Genomic DNA, 24830 nt, shown 5'->3' with positions numbered 1-24830 from the left:
CAACGATGACGAGCTTATTCTTTTGCCGGCCATCGCGCAGGCGCCGCGTGGCACGGACGCATCACGAGAGCTCGAATCCCGTGTTCATGCTGACAGCGTAGCGTAGCTTGTCTCGCAGGACGCTCTTCTTGCTGTAGTTGGGCAGCTTGAGCAGGTTAAAGCAAGTGGAGGAAGTGGGGAGACGGCCGGCCGGCTCCTTCTTCCGGATCGTGAAAAACCCCCGCAGCACGCTGCCCAGGGTGTCGCCTGTGTCCTGCCGGAAGATTTGCGACAAGTGTGGTCACTTTTTTTATATAGTAAACCGATGGGTAGTGTTACTAATTACAATGCAGCTTCCGCCAATCAATCATACAATCCATTAATTTATTCCGGATAATGTTGTGGGCTTAACAATTAGCAAAATTAACGTGCAGTAATTTAAACGTACATGTGTAGTACATTAACAGCCAGTTTGTCACTACACTGCTGGATAAGTGAGGGTCTTCCCACACCATATGGATCATGGGGGTTATTTAACCAGATTTCACTACACTGGTCAGTGTGGGTTGGTGAAGATGGCGACCATAGACGAGTGAGAATAATGGTACAGTACAACAATGGATTTGCTACATTGGCCCCTATCCACAATGTAGCACAGTAATCAAAATACATTTTACAGATAGACATTGCTAAACTAGCTACCACCTTAAATGCTAGCAAATATCATTGCAACGCAAGCGGTAACTTGAGGAGGCCTAGCAGATTATAAATGCAGACTCAATGATAACCCCAGAATAGCGGCATTTTCCATCATAACATTTCACGTAATGCCTGTTAGCATAAGGGACATTTATTCAGAGACAACAACTAAATATAGGGTTGGCTCTGTGAGCATATGGAGGGAGTGCAGAACGCTCCCTCTGCAGGTGTAAAAGCTTTGTGAAATGCACCCTTCTTCTTGGTTCTTTCGGTAAAGTCACGTAGAAGGGAAATAATTAAGAACCAGAGCTGTCTTTCCGAGAGCTGTTTCTTCACCTGAGGACGGCTGCTTGTGTTGTGGCCAAAACGTCGTGGAAATTTTTATTTTATTGTTTTATTTTTATTATTTTATTATTTCCCTTCTACGTGACTTTATTGAAAGAACCAAGAAGATGAATCCCTGCAGTCACGAAAGCTTTAAATCGAAATGCACCCTTCTCTCACCTGGTCATCAGCGACCTCCACACATCTGATGGAGAAAGATGGCTTCAGATGTGCAAACCCCAATAAGGGAGGCCTGGAACAGCTGGTCACAAACTGTAGAGGATAATACAGATTACAATGTATTTTAATCGCTTAACTTCATATTCTCGGTTCTTTCGGTAAAGTCACGTAGAAGGGAAACAATGAAGTAATAAAAATATAAAACAATAAAATTCTCACGACGTTTCGACTGCAACACAAGCAATCATCATCAGGTGTGAAAAAACACAGCAAGAAACGTCGTGAGAATTTTATTATTTTATTGTTTCCCTTCTACGTGACTTTACCGAAAGAACCAAGAATATGAATGCATGCAGTCACGGAAGCTTTAAATCAACACTTAACTTTAATTTAATAGATATATACAAATACAAAAAGCAAGGATTTATTCATTCTTTTTATTAGTCCAACTACTTTTCACTGTTAGCTCATCAAGAGAATATAAAACATGAGAGGCAAAATTATAGTTATGACAAGCCTAAATAAGTGCTGGCTATATTTGGTTGATCTGGCAAAGCACCGAGGGATACGAGAAGGGAATTGAAGGGCAGAGGAGAATGCCAACTGCTAATGAGAGAGTGGATACAGCTATGCAGGATACTTGTAAGGCGACGATACTGACCTTGAGAAACATTGCTCTCTCCTGGGCTGTGAACTCTTTAGTGAGAATGTCCCACAGCCATATGATCACACGGTGGTTGTTATGGAAGCCCCCATAATAGACTGTGTGTTTCCTGGACCAAACAAAACAGCAACAATTACCGCAATGAGCAAAAACACGTGTGCATAGAGAGTTGCTGCACAAATATAAAGTGTGTTTGTGTGAAGTAAATGTTGGTTCTGTGGTACTTTTCACTCTGCTGTCAAATCTGCCTCAATTTACATTATACTGACAATGTACTTGGCCGAGTGATCTAAAAGATCATCACGCATTCTTGATGGACTGGACTCATAAAAGTGTGCGATAACAAATGTTGAGACTTACTTACTATAGCTCGTGTATAAGATTAGTTGCAGGGTAGCCATACAACCGTCAGACCTGTACTGGTGGATATATGTAAACTGTACTCCTGAGCAAGGCTGAAAATGCTGCCTCCGTTCAGTCCAGTAAATGAGTATTTAAAAAAAATATTGACATGCCTAGATGAATATTGATAAACGAATGATACATGCATTTAATTGTGAACTGATGATTTGCAATTTATGTACATTTTATACAAATTACATGGAAATTATACCTATAGATTGATGGAACGAATATAAACGAGATGGCACAAACAAGATTAAAAAATAATTGATAACCTAATCAAACCATGACCTCAAATCATGAAAAGTGATAAAACCATGGCAGAGTAGATGTGACTTGTGACATGCTTAGTATTGATACATTCACAAAAAAAAAACTTGACTAGTGCAGAATTGGAATCTGACGAGCGAGAATGCGCCACATGCGATGGCGTCTGTGTGTTTAGGCACCGTAGGTCCTCAAAGTCGATCTCGCCCGTGTCACCGGCGATGAGACGCTGCATCTCGGGTGTGGAAAACATGCCCATCCACTCTGGGCTGATGAGGGACTTGAATCCGTGGATGAACGCCCCTGTCTGCTTCTTGATCTTCACGTACATGCGGTGATGAGCCAGCATGTGGATGTAGCTGATCCTAAAGGCATGGCGATAATACAACACTCAAGAATTTTCAAAACGTTTACTTTACTCAAATATTGTAGCACACTGTGACGGTGTAAAAACAAACTCTTGGTTCTTTCGGTAAAGTCACGTAGGTAAAGAAAATAAGAACTAAAATAAAAGATTAAAATAAATAAAATTAAATCACGACGTAAACTTTAGTATACATTTTCTTGCTGTGGTGTTCACACCTGATGATGATTGCTTGTGTTGCAATCGAAACGTCGTGATTTAATTTTATTTATTTTTATCTTTTATTTTATTTTCATTTATTATTTTCTTTACCTACGTGACTTTACCGAAAGAACCAAGAGTATGGATCCTTGCAGTCACGAAAACTTAAAATCTAGAATGGGTGTAAAAACAAGTTTGTGCTTCATGGTGCGGTCCTTTCTGCAATTTATCATGACACTATATTACGAAGAATTTACGTTATTTATATTGTCATTTGTTTATTCAGGAAAGCCTCAATGAAGGTCCTATGTTTGGGAGAATTGGCCAATTCCATTTTAAGGCAGCGTTTTGCATGTGGGAGGGAGCTGGAATACCTGGAGAAAAGAAACACACACGCAAGGGGATAGCACTTAAAAGGTCTGTACACAGCTGTTGTTCATGAACTAACTTGCTGAACTTCCATCTGGCCCCATTACAACTTATTGAGTTTAGGAGTTTCAGAAATGTGCAATTTAACCAACCCTTATCTCCAAAGCATTTGATTAATAGGATTAACCGACTGCACTAGGCTCCCTCCAAGCCCAGCTCGGAGGTACTGTAGATAGTCTCATTTGAAGTACTGGAGATGCTGTTAAAAATGCTGCAGTTATAGAAGCATGTGTTCTGGATGCTACTGAAAATTGTGTGATGACATATAGAAGACACACTGTTTAGTAAAAAAAAGTGTTTATACATTTAGTAATTGTGATAGGAAACCATTTTTACATTTTATTGAGAATGCAGTTAAGTGTGTATAAAGAAAACCTAACATTCGTCAATGCCATTGCCGTGAAAGAAAAATATATTTTCGGCGACGTTTTGGGCAATGGCCCTTCGAATAGCACATATATAGCAAGTTGCAGGGTGGGTCCTGTTCACCACTGAATCGCCGAACGCGAAAAGCGGTTAACGTTAATTTTATTTACAGAGACATAATACTGCTGTTTCTAAAAAAACATTGTGCTGTACTCACCACAGAGAAATGTAGCGACACGACCACACTCTATGATATATGGCACTAAACTGTGCCCCACATGCCCTTCCGCACGGCCTTTAACTTCCGATTCTGTTCCTATGACAGAATCGATCAGAATCGATTCTGTCATCGAACGGGAAAGGGTTAATAACATTTATGTACTATGAAGGGCCATTGTGAGAAATGTCACCTAATATATTTTTTATGTTAAGGCTACAGTATTATTGATGAATATGTTGAGTTTTTTTGTTCATTATGCTTTTGCACCACTGCCAATTCAACATCACTAAATAATTTGTAATAATGCATTCATTCAGCGTGTGCGTAATCGCCGAGCCATGCGATAGCACCCTCGGTGCCAATGTGCAGTTCTCATAAACCTCCGCTGAACTTAGTGAAGTCATCAATAAAACGCAACATTTACTACTATAATGAGCCAAGAATGTCTGTGTGTCCTGTTCGTGACGTCACTCTAGGTTAGCCAACCCCCCTCATTAATACTCATGAACAGGCGACGTCCTCCTAATGGACCTTCCCCCCTCATTAATAACATGAGCGGGTGACGTCACTTCACATCGAACAGCCAGCCCCCCACATTAATAATCATGAAGAGGTGACGTCTTCCAAATGGACACCCCCCCCGCCATTAATATTAATTAGCGGGTGACGTCACTCCACATGGGGGGCGAGGAGCCTGCTCCCCCTCCCCTCCTCAGCGTCAACTTACAACCCTCACTACAAAGGCAGAACCCTCACGTCACGCGATCTCTGTAACGCTATTGAGACATAGAAGTAAAAAGTACGTGATGATGAACAAGGGATTATAACCTTTAAATGAAATAAGTCTGTGTCACTGCGGCCTTACAAATGGCACATGAATTGATGCAATAAATATCACGTCGCCATCTGCTTTTCACTTGCAAGTTTCAGATTGACTGAAATACACCCGTCCTTGGACGGGCAAAAGGCTAGTTCTGTATATAGTGCTACAGCTGCAGTGTGCATTAATTATCATCAAGACCCCAACGGCGGAGGCTGGCCGCACAGAGACCTTGCCCTGTCCGTAACCTGCTCAGCAAGGGCCACTGACAGCATTTCAGGTTGGGGCTAGATGGACAGACTCTAGGATCCGCGATAAGGAACCGGTGTGATGCCGATTTTGGCGATGGATCAGCGATCACGTCTTGCCACCTGTCAGTACCCGGTTCACACCAGGGAAACAAATAATCCTCCCAGAAAACCAAATTCCTCGAATTTCTATCGGAACATTGCTACTGACCACCCAGACAATAATACATTGCTAAGTCGTCACAAGGACATGGTGATTACACAAAAGTATATTCTCTAAACACAAAGGGGGTTTCAATCAGCAAAGATAATAAAGCTTGCAAGACTAATGGGAAAGGATATTTGTATGGAAAGGGGTGTAATGAAAGTTCAAACATACTTGTTTTCGTTTGTTACAAGGGTTGTCTTCCCACCAGGGCAAAGTTCATAGCACACAAGCTGGGCAGAAAGAAAAGATACACTGGTGAGTATACGTAGACTCCTGAATATGTTATCTGCATAACCACATGGGACACCAATACAATAAAAAATTAACCCATTTAAAAATTAACCAAAGAATCAATTGTAATAAATAATTTAACTAAAATCACAAAGGTGTTTCAAATACATAAACGGCTCCTCCACTGGGTGATTTAATGAATGAAATGTGAAATCAATTATTACTTTTCCCATGATATCCTCTTCGTACGAAAACGTCAGCCCCATCTCGCTCACATCTCCATCATACCTCTGCAACGGAGAACATTTTAAGCATCGGTTACTTCTACTGATACCATGCATAACACAACAGTAATTTACTGCACTTCATTTACATGATACAAGTACAATTCTGTCCTTAAAAAAAACGATATTTAATTCGCCTCCACATGTTGTACAGGTCCTCTTTCAGATGTCTGGTTTTGTGTTTCTTGTAAAATAGTGAGAAAAGCAAAATCAAGATTTCAATCTTTTAAAGTTTTTCCACGTGGATCACACTAACCACGAAGCACTGTGATATTACAAACCACAGTTATAATCCCATGCTGGTAAAAAAGATCAACCATGACCAATCTTGGAATCCTGCTTTCAGGAAGTAAAAATGTCAGTGGTGGCAAGACGTGGCAGTAAATTAGGGCCTGTCAAAGGCTACCTTGATGGAGGTGAGATTCTTGTAGAACTCGGCATCAAGGGAGGGCAGCTCGTCGATGGAGCTGTAGGGCATGGATGTGTGCACTCCGCGCACCTGACTCAGGAAGAACGGCGCAAACGGTACGTCCACTACAATGCCCTGAACAACAGGTACACATTAATGGTGAGTCAATCAGATATGCACGACCATTGTAACAAAATGTAATTCTTTATTACGCTATGTTCGAACCGAATGCTACCACCGAGTTGATGTTGAAATTCGTAGCTCAGAAATTTGTGAGTTTCACGGTGATTGGTAATTAATTTGATTATTTTTTAATCACAGTCCAGTTTGCACACATGAGTGTTTATTAATAATGGATACAACTTGGACTACAAATACAATCTAACCTTATAAGTAGTAGTAAATAGTCTTTAAAGCAGATGAGAGCCCATTCAGACTAAAGATATTGCAAGGAAAACCTTAGTCACAAATTGATATGAAATTGGAAGTCAAATCCTTAAGCCAAAACCATCGTTCACACCACTCTGCAAGGAGTCTGTGAAGTGGGTATTTTTGCAATGACAATATTTTTTAACAATAATTTCAATCTCGCACTATATGGACAATGTGTCACACGTGACTTTTGTGTCCTGCAGGCAAACCTCATAGACGGCCTTTCCCAGCATTTTGCCGACAAACTCCATGAGTTGGAGGTGGTTCTCATGGACATAGGATGTGGGCGAGGGGTAGAGACGCTCATCCCCAATAGTGATCTGGAGACATGGAGCACGTGGGAGTTTTTAGACATCATAGTATTCCACGTGCAATGCGAAGAGATTAGGTCAAGTTTCATTATTTGTAATTGGACCCAAATCACCGGGATGACCCCAGACAATGTGCAGTGTGTTCTTAATATAACATAGACGAATATACCCTGACTGCATACAATAGCTATTTCCGTAAGAAAATGAAGTTCGCACTCCCCAAGCTTAAAACGTGAACAGCACACAAAGCAATGCTGACTTACTGTTCACTGCGGCCACAGTCCAACTTTAGTATGCTAACTACTGTAGCAGTGAATTGTGCATTTTGTGATTTTTTTATGGTTTAACTGGTGTTTTTTTTTTTACCTTTCTTTCATATTACTTTATATATTTGTATAATAAATAAAACTATATAAACAGCATTACAAGCTCCTCATTTTGTCTGATTCTGGTCTCACCTTGAAGAGGTTGAGTTCAGGGTCAAACACCTTCTTGATTATCTCCTCCAGGAATTCTTTAAAGACACCGTCCTGATCAATGCCGGCCTCATCCATGCCAAGGTCGTTAATGAACTTCACTCGGATAGTCCCTTTCAGCGAGTTTGGGGGCAACCGGCTGAGCTGTTCGTAGCCATCCTGCAGGCACATGCAAAGTGACAGTTAATAACAATAATTTACTTTTATTTTCTTGGTTCTTTCGGTAAAGTGACATAAAATGGAAGTAATAAAATAATACAAATAAATAAAACATAATAAAATAATTTTATTATGTTTTATTTTTATTATTTTATTATTTCCATTCTACGTGACTTTACCGAAAGAACCAAGAAGATGAATCACTGCAGTCACGAAAGCTTTAAATCGAAATTTTACTTTTATTTGTAAGGCGCCTTCCACTAATGTCTCAAGGCGCTTGATACATTTTTTCACACAACCACAATACGGTTTGGGTTCATACAATACCTAACAACATCCTGTATAAAATAGTGGGACATGCATCATTAGTGAAAAAGGAGGCCTAACATTAATATAGTATATGTACAGTCATACTCATTTACTTGATACAGCAAGCGTGCTGTGACGGTTCCACCTGAAGACAGAAGCTTGTGTTGCCTCCGAAACATCGTGATTTTTATTTTACTTTTATTATAATTTTTTTTTTTACTTACGTGACTTTACCGAAAAAACCTAAGAGTATAGTCATACACTTTTTTTTTTTTATAGAAGAATCATATGCAAAAGAGAGTCATACCCAATGGGCTTCTCTGGGTGCTCTGGTTTCTTCCCACGTGCATGAAGACTCATTAAATGGCTGAAATTTTGTATCTATAGGGGACCACAGATCTTGGGCAATTGGTGGTGCCAGCTCACCACCTGGCTATGTTCCCGCTTGTCTGTGTTTCATTAGTGATTCTGAGATGCAAGTAGCATGGACGCCAAAATATGAAACTAAACATTATTATTATTCTGACAGTGAAAAGAAAAAAATGATTTGGATTTATCGTGTCTAACTGAAACCTGGATTTGAATAGGGGCTGGGAGTCGGTAGCATGTATTACCAGGTGGAGGGAGTTCCAGATTACGGTGGCAATAGTCGTCAAGGAGCTATTTCCCATAGAGCATTGGTTGACAAAAGGGCTTTTCCAGCTGGCACCACCAGCTCGTGTGGTAACCAATCAAAAAGGAGAGCAGACTCTTGGCCAATCCCGGCGCCTCATACCTCCAGCATTCGTGAGCGGCGAACGGTGATGTGCGTGATTGGCGCACCGTGGTTCAAATCCATTAGGGACACGATCTGATTGCCCGTCACCAGGCTGGACTTCTCCTTGGCCACCATGCTCCGGAAGAGCACAACTCGCTGTGGACACATACGTGCGTGTCATTTCCTCTTGCATTCGGTACACATGGAGCACTACTTGAGCTTATTTTAATGCACTATACATATCGTGAGGGGAGCAGTGGTATAGTGATTAGCACACTACGCTTAGCACCTGCCAACCTGTTCCGAGTCCTGCCTACAGTTAACAGAAGTGTCCGTGCAGTGTTCGCTGAGCTGCATTGGCTTCCGATTGCCAAGCAAATACATTATAAGGTTGCACTCATTACACACAAAGTGCTTGCCACAAATGAACCACAATACCTTGCTGATCTTGTCAAGGAGCATAAACCATCACGCAAACCCTGGTCACTCTCGGAGTGGCTTTTGACTAGCGCTTTCAGATGCACCCTTCTGCAGCTGTCTGGAACACTCTTCCCTCCGATATTAGGAAGCCACTGGAGCTATGCAAATTAAAATATAGATTGAAAACTAATTTCTTTAGAACTGCATTTTGTGTTTAGTTTGTTGTCCTTCCCCCGCATCTCCGATTAGCACGGTTGGCTATATACGGTACAAAATAAGTTCAAAATACATACATACAATGAGCATTGTAAATTATTATTTCTGCAAAAAGTAATACAAATGGAAAAGATTGATCAATGTATCCTCACATCCTTGTGTGGAAGAACATGTGGGATGTGCTGGAGAAGCAGTTTGGCTCTCTTCTTTCCTTTCTCGAGCTCAGAGAAGAGAACATTTGCCTTCAGGTCCCTGCCGTTTCAAGAGGAAGATTACACAGCCATCTGTCAGCGGTTAAGCATGCTCACACAATGCAGGGCTATATTATAGGTGAAACTGAAAATAGGGGCAGTGGGGTGGGTGGTAAGAGAGCAAAAGGAACCCACTCTTGAACTCCACCTTTGACTCTTGTGCTGATCTGAACTCATATCTTTATAAAGCAGCACCTAGCATAACCAGCGGCTTTTGCATTGGTCACTCAATACAGTAGGTACATGGTAAAGCAACACTCTTGGCATAAAAGTGTTGCTAAGCAAGTTTGGATGAAAGCGAAAATAAAACAAGATTGTCTCATGATGTAGTTGCTCACCACGAGCTCTCATTACTCTGATAGTGCATTGTCTTTGTGCTGTACGCCTTTTGGCGTCCTCTGGTCTAACACCGTTTTGAGACTAAGCTCAAAAGAAAGCTGTCTCTGGTGTGGACCAATCAGTTTCAAAGACAATGCATATATTATCAGAGTACGTTTTTTGCTTGTATTCTGACCACAAGTATTGTGGTTAATGCAGACATGATTCATTGTAAAAGGTTTCAGTTTGGTGTTTTAATATCTTAACACCTGTTTTGTTGCCAGAAAAAAGGGGGAAACCTATTCTGAAGAATGTCTCAATAAGAGTTCATTGCTTTTTTAATTAAAGTTGGTTGCACATGAATGTAAAAAAATTGTGATTTTTAAAAAAAAAATTTCCATAGTCATGTGGATAAGCTGGTGCTGAGAGTTTGGCAGTGTCAATGATGTAGTTATCAAGTGTGTGTGCATGCAGTGCAACTGCACAGGAGCCTACGGGCCAGAGGGGCCCAGTGTTGGGCTATGAAGAGTGGGGCAGCAATTGGACATAGGCCCCCCTTCAATTCTTTGCACCGAAGCCCAGACCAATGATGCAAGAGTATTGAGCAGTGCTCTGGATCGTGTTGCACGTGTGATCGTACTTTTTAAGCCAGTGGTCCTCGGGCGCAAACCTCCTTCTGCAGTCTCGCTCGTACAGCGTCATGAGCCAGCTGTGCACCGAGGCGAACAGCTGCGAGCGGTCGGTCTTCTCGCTCTCTGTGGTGCGCACACAGCCACCACACAACCACAGCATTCACCGCACATCCACAGCATTCACCGCACAACCGGAGATCCAACACATAGATTCCGGACACATCGATCGTCACCAGTTTCTCTAATTTTTTTTTTACTTTCATCCCACTAATCTCTATCTACAGCACTCGCATCTCCATCTGTTTTTTATCACTCAACTCAAAATCGTTCTCTTTGTCTTGGCGAGTGTAAGGCCACTCCAAGAACTTTTGTGGGCCAAAATTGACTCATGGACCACCTGTGGAAGAGCCCTGCCATAGAGCTAAGCGCAATATATATTTTGCTGACCTGGCAACCCAAATCACAATAATACAAGCAGTTTCAAAGATTATGGCAGAGCAATATTTTTAACACCGTATTGCAAGGGGCAGCAGTTTAATTTGTGCAGTGCTGGACTCCACTGAGTAACGCAGGTCATCAACTCATATTTCCGAGTAATAAATGTTTAAGCCAGGGGGTACCTCACCTAGAATGCCATCCCAGATCATCTTGAAAACAAAGGTATTGAGGAAGGAAGAAATGGTAACCAGCTCCTCCAGCTTGAAGGAGACCTGCTCTTCGTACAGCTCAATGTCATCCAATATTCTATTGAAAAAATAACAACAAAAACATGCATGTGTACATGTACATCTATTGTCAATCCACTACTGGAAGAGGGCATCCCCACATCATGTGGGTCATGGGGGTTATTTGACCATACTTCATCATGCTGATGAGTTTTCATTCCTGAAGATGGAAAGCATAGATGTGGGAGAATACAAGTACAATACAAAAGTGTATTTAGCTGCATTGTTCTCTGCAGCCCCTCACGTAGCCCTGCACCCATAGAAAGCCTTTACACACAAAGCTGGTTGCACGCAGCGTTGATATACGGTGCTTTTTTCTGGAAGATTTTACTGTTTTTTCCTGGATTTTTCTGTTGAGCGTAGTCACTTTAAGATGTTCTTTGTTCATGATTTTGTTTGTTGCGGTTGCACCCGAGTCAAGAGCCGCATGGCTCACAGGGCTATACCTAATAAATGAAACTGAAAACTGAAACTCAGTTCAGCTTATATGAGCTCACAATTAATTTACAATACTGCCATCTCCTGGCTAACTTATAACGCACCCGTTTTTGCATTTCAAAACAATTAATTTGCTCTCCCAACCAACCCCTGTTCCAAAAGCAGAGGGACACTATAAAGGGACTCCCATTGGCTCTGTGGAATTCGTAATTAACAAGACTCATGAGATGTGATGGAAATTGAACCCAGGGGAGGAGATAGGATAGTAATTGATCCCGCAGAAAGTGCTTGGTAAAGGAAATTATGATTATGATTTAATAATAGTGATAAATAATGATTATTGATGAACAACACTGCCTTATAACATAATCATGATAGGCTGATGTTTTGTGCAAGGACGCGTCATCAGAGAGGAGAGACCATGGGTAGGGGGGATGAAAGACCTAAGTTCAAGAAGATTACATACAACACTGTGGAGCCGAGACATGTTCATTAAAGTTGACAAATGAACATATACTCATGAGGTGTACTCAACAATAAACTTGAATACGAATACAATACGATGATTCATTAATTGACTTTTCATTTTCCAGTTTTCTCAGCGCTCTCCGTTAAAGTGTGATACCCAACTAAATCACATCTGGCTGCCCCCACTCTCTGTGCTCTGAATGAGGGCTACTGCCTGAATCATCGGCCTATCATTTTCATGCAATGCTTTGTTAAAGATGAATATTGTGGGGTCTTGATTTATACTTTTACATCACAGTCCCTTAACGTTTGGTTACATCTTCATCACAATGTTACATTTCAGATTTAAGTCAACTGCGCTCTGCTGGTGCCTGTATAAAAATTATCTAAGCGTTCACGCTGACAAGACCAAAGGGTGAGACGGGTTGAGAGAATACATTTTTTGTTAAGGTCAAGAAGTGGGATGAGATTAGAAAGTTTCTGACAGGAACGGATGGGAATACATTTGTTGTGAAGCTCATTGGAGTGATTACGACGGGAAGAATTCTGATGGGACGAGATGGGGACAGATTTAACATGTTGTTCCCATGTCACTCTCTAGCCCAACGTGCCGCATTACAAGCCAGCATTGTGAACAAGGGCTATTGTTTCTAGATTTGAAGCTTTCGTGACTGCAAGGATTCATATTCTTAGGTTTTTTCGGTAAAGTCACGTAGGTAAAAAAATAAAATTAATAAAAGTAAAATAAAAATAAAATAAAAATCACGACGTTTCGGAGGCAACACAAGCTACCTACGTGACTTTATCGAAAAAACCTAAGAATAAGGGCTATTGTATTAAATCTCCTCTGAATTGCAGTGTTACAGGCAACACGGGCAGACACGCACGTGATCAGGTGTCGAGAGCAGTCGCAGAAGAGCGTGAGCATAGCGAGCAAGCAGCGTGAGTCCTCCGTGTCGCTGCTCAGGCACTCCAGAAAGAGAGCGAGGCCACCTTGAGGTCCCAGCTCACAGATGAAGGCCCACAGCTTGGGCAGGAGATCGTCAAGATACGTCAGACCTGCACAATACAATTTCAGCAAATAAACGTGGCTTAATTCAGCTTACCTAACATATCAATTTACAATACACATCAACTTCACCTAGTCAAAAATAAGGCATTTGGTAGCAGTGTGGTTGCAATCGTTATTTTGTCCAAGAATGCACAAATCATGTATTTACAGGATTTTGTATTAAGCAAGTAACATCTCTACATATATAACACAAATAGGAAAAACACCATGCATTTGACCATACTTCATCATGCTGACCATATGTTTGTCCTCGAAAGTATTTAATTCGCAATAAAGGGCACTTTTGCACTCGGTGTAAAGGAAGTGGTACGTCCGCGGGTCGAGACACGGCAAGGGGGCTAGGGACGCCGGGGGCAAGGACAACGCAAATGCATTAATGGTTTCTACGGTTGTTGGAAAGCGTAATAAAACGAGCAAATGAAAATAATCCTAAGAATTAAATGTTAAACCTGTACAAGTTAACTTGTTTTCTTACCCATCTGTTGAACACATTAAAAGCACGCATGCGCATTTATTTACATGCTAGTGCCTTTACTCTCAATTGTTTGCACTGCCTCTCACACTCTACCGATAAACGTCAAATATGCCACCGCACGTGATGGCAGGAGAGCTTCACCGTCGTACCGGTGAGGATCTGGAGGCGGATCTGCGTGAGCGTGGTGAGCGCCGTCTGGTACAGCACACACACGCCGCACACCCTCTGCACCTCGGGAGAATCCACGCGTTTGCCGCCCACCGGTCGCAGGATGCTGCGGACGGCTGCAGAGCGCCGGAACGCCTTTCGGAACATGTCTGCAGAGACGGCCCAGGGAAACGGTCATGGTTAGAACGCGGGGCGCGTGGGTTGCATTCGAGAATCGCCGCTGTGCACGAGTGTCTTCGCCGATAAGGTGACGTGGCCTCAATTTGCCACGAGAACTTTATCACACTATAGATCCTATGCCATGAGAAATTGTATGTATATTGTGCTCATATAGCTAACTTTCACAATGAGCAAAAGAAAATTAATCTCAGGAAAATTATATAACACAACTTAAATGTTTAAGTTAAGGGTTTTTTCCATGAAAATGGGCAAAACATTGTTTCACACTAATACACAAGCATTATTATTTTTTGTGAAATTACCTAAATCCTAATATATGCTTACCAAAACCAGTATCCATTGCTTGCCAAGATAATTTATACACAGAAAATTGTTTCCTGTCAATTGCCAAATTCGTAAAACTTCTGCCAATACTATAAAACACTAATTTTTGGCAACTGCTGAAAATAATCAGAATCCATATGGTTAAAATTTGTACCAATTTTGTGATGACCAAATCAGGTAAAATGTGTCCCATCTCGTCAGATCTCAGAAGCTAATCAGAGTTGAATCTGAATATTGCTTGGATGGGTTGATCATGTGTAAAAACACAGCAGCAGAGGACAGCGCCGAAAAATCCATTGTTGTTATACCCTCCCCACCACCTTCGTTTACCCGCACTGACCAGTGAAGCATGGTCAAATATCTCTCATGGCGCACAAGGCATGGGGAGATCCTCATCCAGCAGTAGACTGATAAAAACGGGCTGCACATTTATGTTTTCAAATTACAATGGCTGCAGTCAGCAATGTTTCAAGTTTTGTACGTGTGGACGGTGGCATTCTCTACTTTTCACGGGCTTGTCATTTGAGACGGCGGCAGTAGGTGGGGCGGCTGCCAGGGCCGGCTCCTGTCCCTCTGCCAGCTTGCGCGTGAGCACGTCCCGGAAGAGCACCCGGATCATGCGAATGCCCCACAGTGACTGCAGCTGCTTCGTCACAGCGGGCATGGCCTCGTTCAGCCTGCTCGGCACAACAGCAGCATCACCAGGCGATGGGTTGCTGCGTACTCATCAATTGTTTGTGCAATTTAATAAGAGAATAATTGATTTATTTTATAACTGGCTCTTTCAAACCTCGCTGAAAGTATTATGCTTTCTTCTGCGGTGAAGCGTCTAGTACTGTGAAAGTTAAGTCTAAGTAAAAAAAAAAAATATCTGGCAATAATGATTTCCTAAATTGCATAAGTTAAACAAAAATTATGTCAACAATGTACAATCTATAGCATATTACAGAATTTCTGATATCCATATATTGGAGGAGCAGTGGTACAGTGGTTAGCGCACTACACTGTAAACAAGGTAACCCGAGTTTGATTCCCAGCTAAGAATAATATCAGTGGCAAGGGAAATCTGAACCAGACCTAGGTCGCTCCTTTTCATCAACCCACACTAACCAGCATGAAGTATAATCAATCAACCCTTATGATAGACATGCGGAGAGGCCCAATTTCCTCCATGCGTGTACTGACAGTGTCCATGAATTATTATGAGTACTAACTTGGTAATCTTGCATGAATTTAAAGGAGGCATGGGGTCTTCATACAGTAGTGCCCAGAGAGCTGTATTATTATACGAGCCAGCAAGATATTTTATAACATTGCAGGATGCTCTTTAAAGGTAATGTGTCCCAAGGCAGTCTGCTTGCGGTTTGGAATGAAACAAAGTTGGTGGTAGGTGTTGACTGACCCATAGTCCATGCTCTGTGCGAACCAGCCAAGTACAGGGTGCCAGTGAGTGAGATTGGACTTCTTCTGCAGAACATATTTCTGGCAGTAGGTCAGCACTGAAGTCACCAGGCTACTAAATGCCTCTGTCTCCTCTTCAAGTAAGCTCTCATTTAACAATGCCAGCATGATTAAATTTCCTGCATAAATACAAATAAAGGTTAGCACCAGTGTCATAACTACTGCCAGTGCAGGTAAAGTCAGATTCAGTTTACGTTCATTGTCGGTAATAATATAAATAAGTGCAACTTAAATCAATTCTAACACCTTCTGTAAACGATGAGAAATTAATTGGGCGGAAGTGTTTGCAGGGTGGAAACAAATAGGCGAACTACAGGCAAACTGTGCTCTCTATTCAGCAAGAGGTGCGAACGTGACCAAAGGCTCAGTTCCCCCATCATGCCCTGCACATGACATCACCATACTGTGTATAATGCACACAGCCTTACTCGAGACCAGTAGTTCTTAACTTGGGGTGTACGCACACCCTGGGGGCGCGAAATGCCCTTTCTGAGAACCAAAGGGGTGCAAGGCTGCGGTAAAGGTTACGAACCACTGCTTTAGACAATACACTCTAGAGTGTGCACTGATTCTAAATCATTGGATGACATTATTTCTAAAAAAAATTACATAGCAACACATTTTCAACAACTTACCGAGCAGGCAGAGGGACATGGTGCCTTCAAGGCAAATGCAGATATCCTCTTGATAATCCTTCTGCCCCAGGAATGTCAAGACTTTCCTAAACAAGTCGTGTCCTGACATCATGTTTAAGCACTGTGGAAAAACAAAGTTCAAACTAAAGCACTGCTATTGAGCTACCGTAGTTGTACTGTTAGCCGGGGCTATTTGTGAGGTGAACTGCAGAGAAAGTGTTTCACTTGGCTCACCTCGGGGGCAATATTGGACAGGTGCAGCACTAACGCCGGAACGGAGAGCACGTGTAATGTGAATGATCTTAGCAAGTTTTCCGAAAACTTGGCTGCGACCACAGGCCTGTAAAGAAATTACATGTGTGCATTAGTATCATTCAAAAGTCAAGGTTTTATTACATGTTTATCGTCAAAAATGCAATAGAAATCAGTAAGACTTACCGTAGTGCAACTGTGAATACAGCTGTCAGTGTAGCTTTGTTCAAAGTTGGTACAACCCTTGCCAGTCCGTTGGTCATTAGTATCTGAGAACAAGTGGGAGACCGTTACCCCCTGAAGCTTCAACTACAACATTATTAGCAACTTGAAAACAGCTGTTTGTAATTAATTGATCGCTTGCATGGATGGAAACTGGATTGCTGGGTGGTGCACCACAATGTAAAAAAACAATAATCCTGAATCGAATCACAACCCTGCATTGAGACAAATCACTGAATCACAGCGATAGGGTGAATATTGTTACACCAATAATACCGATATAGGATGAATGCTGACCAGTTGGAACCAAACAGTGCAGAAGGATATATAATATGTAGGTGTTGTGGAAAGAGTTTTGACTGATGACACAATTCGATGAGAAGCAGACATGGGTTGCCTGATGATTTAGTGACACATTAAGCAACCTATTCAAAGAACTAAGCTAAGATAGTCAATAGCTATATGTGTTTGCGTCTATACAAATGTACGAAGTAACGTCGGCTAAAAAGTCAGTGGACATGGGCACCTGTAAGTCGGGGTAGAGTCCTTTCTGGTTCAAATGTCCCATAACATTTGCACAGATGAGATTCATGCTGATCTTAAAAGTGTCACCTGCAACACATGGCTCGGTGTCTCAGTCTCACTCGAGTACACAGAATCAAGTAGGTAACACATTGTATTGTTTATGTTTCTTTTGTTTGTTCTCATAATAATCTAAATGAAACAAAATGCATAACATTTACATAAGTAAAAAAACACATCTCTTTTTTCGAGCAGGCATGATAAGACACTTTGAAGATTCCAAACCATTTCATTGATGAATTGTTACGTGATGAATTGTTATCTTCCAAAGGTGACCTAACCATGTTCCTGAATATCAAACAAATCTGATTAACAACCATGATAATAAACTCCGGTGTATTGTAAGTATTTTACGTGTTTAATTTTACTAGTTGCTTCCTACACAAAAATCTTCTCCCAACCTAATTTAAGGAGCTGCTTCCAAGCGTGTAATTCCCACTGAGATTTCCTGACCTCTCACCTTTGACCCGCACCATTCTCCAGCCCCCAGCATCAGTGAAGGTCACCAGGACCGTGAGAAACAGCGTGATCTGTTTTGTGTCCAAGATACTTTCCGGCTGAAGGGAAAGAAAACAGTTTCCCACATTAATTAAAATCATTGCCCCTTAAACACCAGGTTTTCTCCCACGACAAAGGTGCACCTTAAACAGTTTGTGTAATTCCAGCTTATTTATCAAAAGTGTCACTCTTTGTAACGTTGCAGTACCTTTAGTTTCTTTAAGTAACTGCAGCAGATCGAAAGGACGTCCTTGAGCTGTTTGATCCATCGTAGCATGTAGTCTTTAGAGAGTGCCAGGGATACATACCACACCTAGGAACAAACTGTTACTTGCACACCAGGCAGCGATGTGAAATGCAGACAGATCCATTTCAGTATCCACCTCGAGCGGGCACAGGTTGATGACTGCGCACGATTTATCACACTCGAAGCTTAATTGACACTTGGAGATTGAAGACGATGCCCATTTACATTTATCATGGAGCTTACAAGCATCAGTCTTAATATAGGTGCACTGTAATGTCTCGCATACCTTCGAGTCGTTATCCTCCTCCATACTGCTCAGCAAGTGCCGGCAGAACTTTTCAAACCTCTGCCGAAAAAAAGCACATGAGTACATTGCCCTATATCAGCAAGACATTAATTTCACGAATATATTTTAAACTAAAAGTAATAACAACTATCAGCCCTGTGCCAATCCACTGTTGGACTGGGAGTTGTTTGACCACACTTTACTACACTGGTTCATGTGAACCGATGAAGGGGATGGGAGGGAGCCAGGACTGGTTCAGATATCACTGACGTTAGCTGTGGCCTGGAAACAAACGCAGGTCACTGGGTTCATAGAGCAGTGCTGATAAACTGCCACTGCTTTATGCCAAGATTAAATACATTGAACTAAAATTTATATTCAAACAAGGGGCACAACAAAACATTTAAAAATCCCAGTAAATGCCATGTTAGAAATAATACCTACTTAAGATGAAAAAAAGGGATACAAAGAGATTTATTTTTATATGCAGTAACATTCATGAATAAGAATAGTTTAACACATAGGCTTTCGCGACCAACATTATTCACCACCCGACATGGCCAATCAGCAGAAACGTCATCGGGCAATTCGCCCGATGATGCTGGATGTAATTACCAGCGAAACGTCGTACTCAAAAATTGTAAATGTTGTGGATTCACTCTTCAACACACCGGTGGGCTAAAGCAGTGAACTATTTTGTCTTTTGTCAACGTGACACTTTTTTTGCTGATTGGCCATGTCGGGTGGTGGAGGGTTACGACACATTTATAAATAACGCGATCTAACCCCAAAAACGTTTATTATGAATGAGAATAGTTGAAACACTAAATCCAAAACATATACTTGCCTTGACATCTTCTGCTGTGTTAAAGATGAAGAGCAGCTTCTGCCCAATTTTAAACAGACAGAGAGCATTCTTTTTTGCAGGACTGGCTTCTTGTGCAGAGAAAAACTCATCCACCTCGTGCCTACAAGGAAAACACAGTACTTATTGCATGAATTTCAAGCATCCATGCCAAACAACTGGAAATTACTAAACACCTCTTTATTGCTAGTGATTCATGAGCTTTTTACCCTTTAAACTGGTACAAAAACTGACACCTTTATACAAGGCATGTTTGCAATAACCACAACACAAGCAGTCAAAATGCAAACAAAAAGAAACAACTCTGATAATGATATGCACTGTCCTTGAAGTTGATTGGTCCACACCCGAGACAGCTTTTCTTAGAGCCTAGTCTCCATTGGTGTTGGACCAGATGACGCCAAAAGGCGTACAACTCAAAGACAGCACACTATCAGAGTATTGAGAGCTCGGGGTAAGCATTTACACTATGAGACCTCCTTATATTTTGCCACTGGCAAATGAGGTCTCATAGTGATTCATGAGCTTGTGATTACCTTCAAGAGCCTACACAAGGAGGTTCAGTGTTTTTTGTGCTGCTTTTGATGAAGATTGAAAGCCAGTTTTCACGATCACTTCATGAAAGATTAACAATTGCACATTGTTATCTGTTACGATATAAATCTTGTGCAAAGCAAATCTATTATGTTCGCTCACATAAATGTCTCATATGGGGTGTACACGTGTGCTGGTGTGAGGTGCTCTCTCAGATGCTTTATTTCATTATAAAATACAAAAGTGCCTATTTTATACAAAAGTCCTTACCACCTGTCAAATGTTTCTGCCTCTATAAACAAATACCTTGAATGTATATTTGATGTAACAGTCCGGGTAATTTGAGTGGCCACACTACTGGCATAAAAGGACACCTTGTGAAATGGAGAGTTCTTTTGATGTCCGTAAGTAAACAATTCTGAGTGTTTGATACTTTCAGATTGAGGATGAATTAATGTTTAACTTTAAGCAAACTTTGCATTTCTGAGAAAAAAAAAATCAATACTCTGGATAGACCACCTGAAATAAGATGGATAAGTTCGGGGTAACAAAATAACATGTTATAATTTTTACAGAATTTTCAAAACCTCTTAAAGCCTATATTAGTCCTAGAATCTGCTTTGGGTTTGAGGGAAAGCTCTCAAGTAGTAGCCTCATTCAATCCTGAGATTCAGTGTGGAGTAATGTGGGACACTCCCAGTGTCTCTTCGATTTTGTTAATTGCAAATCCCAGGAGTATTAACACTCATTTATTGGCTTCAAACATCTTAATATACATGCACCTTTATATGTTGCGCATGTGTAGCATTGTGAGATGCAGTTTGCATGAATATATAAAAAACCACAAGAATTTTTTTATGAACCTCCCCATTTTTATTTACCTGTAACTAATCACACCAGAACCTTTGCACGGCAGATTTGGCCGTTTCTAACAAATGATGGGAAATTAATAGCCCACAATGCATTTGCGCTCACCAATCTCAAACCATGGACTGCAAAGTAGACTACTGCCTACATCAACAATTTTGTGGCAGCTTTCACGTATTTAGCAGGCTACTCCTTAAGCCGTCCATTGGCTCAACAACCTTGACATGAATGCTGCAGAACAACTCCCCACAATACGAAAAAAACGACTCCCTTACCGCGTGCGGCGGGCGATGCATCGGCGACACAAGAAGCCGCGCACCAGTGCTTGGATCTTGATGGCGGCACGCTCTCGATCGCGCTGGCCTCGCCGCTCCTCCCGCGCCACACGCGCTCGGTCCAGGAACTCGGCACGAGTGCTTTGGCTCTGGGCGCCCGCGCCAAACATCTCTGCGTCTCTGCAGATGTAAACGCACGAGTGCACAAACAGTGGCAGTTCCTCGATGCAACTCTCAACTGGCCACTGTCGCACCAGTTCAGTGGCCAGGAAGGCACGAGCAAGCATCCGCCAAGCTTTTATATTACATAGTACATAGGCATAATGCAGATTCTTCAATTAAAATGTATTATCATGCTCACGATAACAGTCATGAAATCGTGAGTGTAAAAATCTATTGTTTGTAAAATATGGAGAATATATGCGAATTTTGTGAAAGTAGCATTTAAGCTCATGAAGGGGACATTTTAAAGATGTATAGAGATCTAAATGAATACATTCTTAAATCAAGAATATATTTTTATTTAAAGCTTTCGTGACTGCAGGGATTCATATTCTTGGTTCTTTCGGTAAAGTCACGTAGAAGGGAAATAATAAAATAATATAAAAGTAATAATATAAATCAATAAAGATTGATTTATATTCTTTTATTTCCCTTCTACGTGACTTTACTGAAAGAACCAAGAACAAGAATATATTCTGAAATGATTATTTGTACCTTGCCTCACTTCCATCAGTCCACAGTTAAATCTCTTTGTGGGCAATAAAAGCGAAAATATTGAATGAGTCTCTTGGAGAAAAAAAATGAGAGCAAGACAAAGGCTTAACTGGGTCACCGTCTGCTGTTGAAATATTACCAATCTACTCTGAAGCTGAATTGCATATTTGACAGTACCTACTGACAGAATTCAGTGGAGAAAGAGCTTTAATCCAAGCTGCTGTCACATTCCGTGGACATTTCTTGTAGGGAGAGAGGTTGCCATGCCTAGCACAGTGTAAAATGTGAATGTTTAAAATTAGTTGTAAAGCCACCAGCACTGCATATTATGGTTAAAGCATGAGTAAACAGTACAGTACAGGTCACCTTGGATATGACACAATACCAGAACAGCAGCAATGAGCTAGATATATTTTAAGTATTCACACAACACTCATGGATCATGTACATTATTAACAATTTCCCCCTAATTATTGAGCAATAACCCAGTGACAATTTTTATTTTACCATTGTAAGGCCCACTGAGCTTTATTGTATAGCTCTTTTTCAGAAAAAACCTGGCCACAAATGACAGCTGAACGAAGTGGCTTATCATGTGCAAATGCATAGCAGCCAAATTCTATTAACGCATGTTGATCTTAAACGTGGAGAGGAAAACCGGAGGATCCGGAGAAAAAAAAATCCAGTTGACCACGGGGGAGAGAGACATGCAATCTGCAAATATACAGGCGTCAGGGTCATGCATCGAACCCACAACTTTGTTAATACGAGTCGAGGGAGATCACATCTCGCCACCGCGGCACCCCAGTTACACACATCCCAATGTCAACAATGTAATATTCATTTGTGAACATCAGTATATTACTGTATAACCACCCTTATTGTACATGGTAATTATATTAAACGAGAGGTTTACTTCTGGTTTAACTCCAAAAAAGTGATCATCAGTAATCCGCAGCACTTACACGGGTCTCACTCTCATTAGTGATCATTAATAATCCACTGTCCTTCCTTCGGTTTCATTCTAGTTAGTAATGATCAGCAATCCACAGCACTTACACGGGTTTGACCGTAAGCCACAACCCTCATTTAGATTTCACCCATATTCGTGATCATCGGTATGACAGCCCTTACACACACACACGATGACATCAAATACCACGTTTATCATTTCACTTCCACCCTCTTTGGTACTGCAGATCAATTAGTAACCATCAGCAAACCTGTGACCCGGGTGTCACCATCATCAGTGACCACGTCAGCCGGTCTCACCCCGAGTGACAGCTCTCGTACACACGCCGCCTACATAAAACACACCAGTTTCACCCTCATGACTGATCATCGGCATTCCGAGGTGCTCGTGCTCTTCATTATACACACACAAAACTTGCACGAAGAGGCCGCGCTGCCAATTTGTAAACAAAACGCGTCGCGTTCAAAGCAGCGCACGGACGATTCCCGGAGGAGGAGGGGGGGATAGAAGAGGTAGCCGAGAGAACGAGGAGGCGATAGAGGAGGAGATGGAAGGGCAACACACACCCCCGTCACCACAGCGAGCCGAGGCCGCCGCTCCAAACTCCCGCGAGCGGCGGCAAAGAGACGCGGACGGAGGCCTTCGTCCCAACACCACCGATTACATTTCCCAGCGCGGATAAGCCACGGTAGCGGAGGATCGCGGCGGGAGGTGGGGGGGGGCTACCTTCCACGTGCGCGCCCCGGACCAATCAGCGCGCGGGGGCCGCCGCCTCGCGCCGCTTATGCGCGTTACGGAATATAAAACGTTGCCGCCGCGCGTGCTTTATTATTGTGGTCGCTGAGAGGTCAGTGCGCATGCGCGTGGCGAGTCTCCGCCCCCTCAACTCACCCCCCCCCTCCCACTTTCAAAGGGGACGCGCACACTCGCAGCCTGTGTTGTGACACATGTGGATTGATCACTGCTAGTTGAGTTATACGTCCTGATTAAAATGGTTTTATTCCACATTCTCCCTCACTTTAGACATTGCAACACCCTGACATTACGGACGGAATTACCAGCTGCATCGACGGTCTCAGGCAACACTGGACTCATCAGAGCAGGGGGGAGGGGGGTTGGATTGGTCATTGCCATTCTGGGCTCAGGTAATTTAAGACTATTCTAAGGTTTAGGAATGTAGCCCATGTAAGTGTGTATTCTTCGTCCTCGTCTTATAGCTCAGATGCTCCAGTGCTGAGATTGGGCCGAAAGAATGCAACCATTGAGTATGGGAGATATACTTTTTGATTTAATTAAGTAGCTACTACAAGATAACTTCATATGCCTATTAAAAAAAAACTGGTAATCAGAAAACATGTTTTAACTTTAATTTGCAGTCTCCAACCCGGATTAACTCTATCTGTCTGGCCTCTATGTGACAAGAATAAATGCCATTGTCCTAAACGTCGCATATATTATGTTTATTTTTATTTTAAGGCACTGCTATGATTAGTCAGTTTATTTTGGGTAAGGTCATTGCTGAGGTGTTCATCGGTTAAAATCTATAAACGTACTCACCGCATCCTAAGACGCTCCGTAAAAGAAACAGTAACAATTCATCGCGTCGTTGTGAATTTGCTGTTTCAAATAACAAATCTGCTTGAGAAAAGGCTGTTGGAAATCATCAGTCTTTAAGGGCCAAAGGTGGATGGACTTGAAAAGTTATTTGGTTCACAATATGTAATTCTCAATTTTATACCGGTATTTTCATGCATGCTTTTTAACATTTATTTTGCTCTCTTCTTTCCCTCCTTTTCCACTATTTGTCCGTCACCTGATTTCATTTTCCATGTGTATTTCCACACGCGTGGCATTTAAGTGGATTATAAAGTCAAATACTAATACTACCGTACTTTCATTGATATAGCTCAGTGGGCCTAACCTGGTAAAATAAAATAAAACTATTTTAAACTTAATTAAATTTTCACAACTTGCCTTAACAAAGGATTTA

At 41.7% G+C, this 24830-nt stretch overlaps 1 protein-coding gene across 3 annotated transcripts; it reads right to left on the bottom strand.

Moving 5' to 3' along the window:
* Window positions 1-23505, bottom strand: UBE3B (ubiquitin protein ligase E3B). 3 transcript variants are annotated; one of them, XM_078857667.1, is made up of 28 exons: window positions 23407-23505; window positions 22045-22134; window positions 21151-21330; window positions 19457-19577; window positions 18610-18669; window positions 18285-18389; window positions 18039-18135; window positions 17523-17608; window positions 16961-17043; window positions 16757-16862; window positions 16523-16643; window positions 15829-16006; window positions 14931-15103; window positions 13904-14071; window positions 13095-13266; window positions 11202-11320; window positions 10585-10699; window positions 9528-9627; window positions 8758-8895; window positions 7497-7673; window positions 6937-7047; window positions 6293-6430; window positions 5827-5892; window positions 5543-5601; window positions 2698-2880; window positions 1844-1955; window positions 1183-1275; window positions 1-253 (listed from the first exon to the last, which is right to left on the bottom strand). In XM_078857667.1, exons 3-28 carry the CDS (start codon window positions 21318-21320, stop codon window positions 62-64), a joined length of 3243 nt encoding a protein of 1080 aa, XP_078713793.1. In that variant the 5' UTR covers window positions 21321-21330; window positions 22045-22134; window positions 23407-23505; the 3' UTR covers window positions 1-61. The 3 variants fall into 3 exon arrangements, with proteins under 3 accessions (XP_078713793.1, XP_078713794.1, XP_078713795.1); XM_078857668.1 differs by having other exon boundaries at window positions 22049-22134; XM_078857669.1 differs by having other exon boundaries at window positions 23416-23484.
* Window positions 23506-24830: the final 1325 nt, after the last annotated feature.

This window comes from Lampetra fluviatilis, chromosome 6 (genome assembly GCF_964198595.1).
Source record: "Lampetra fluviatilis chromosome 6, kcLamFluv1.1, whole genome shotgun sequence".
Lineage (NCBI taxonomy): Eukaryota > Metazoa > Chordata > Hyperoartia > Petromyzontiformes > Petromyzontidae > Lampetra > Lampetra fluviatilis.
Note: the sequence above shows the minus strand (reverse complement) of the source record. Positions and strands in the feature narration are given on the sequence as shown.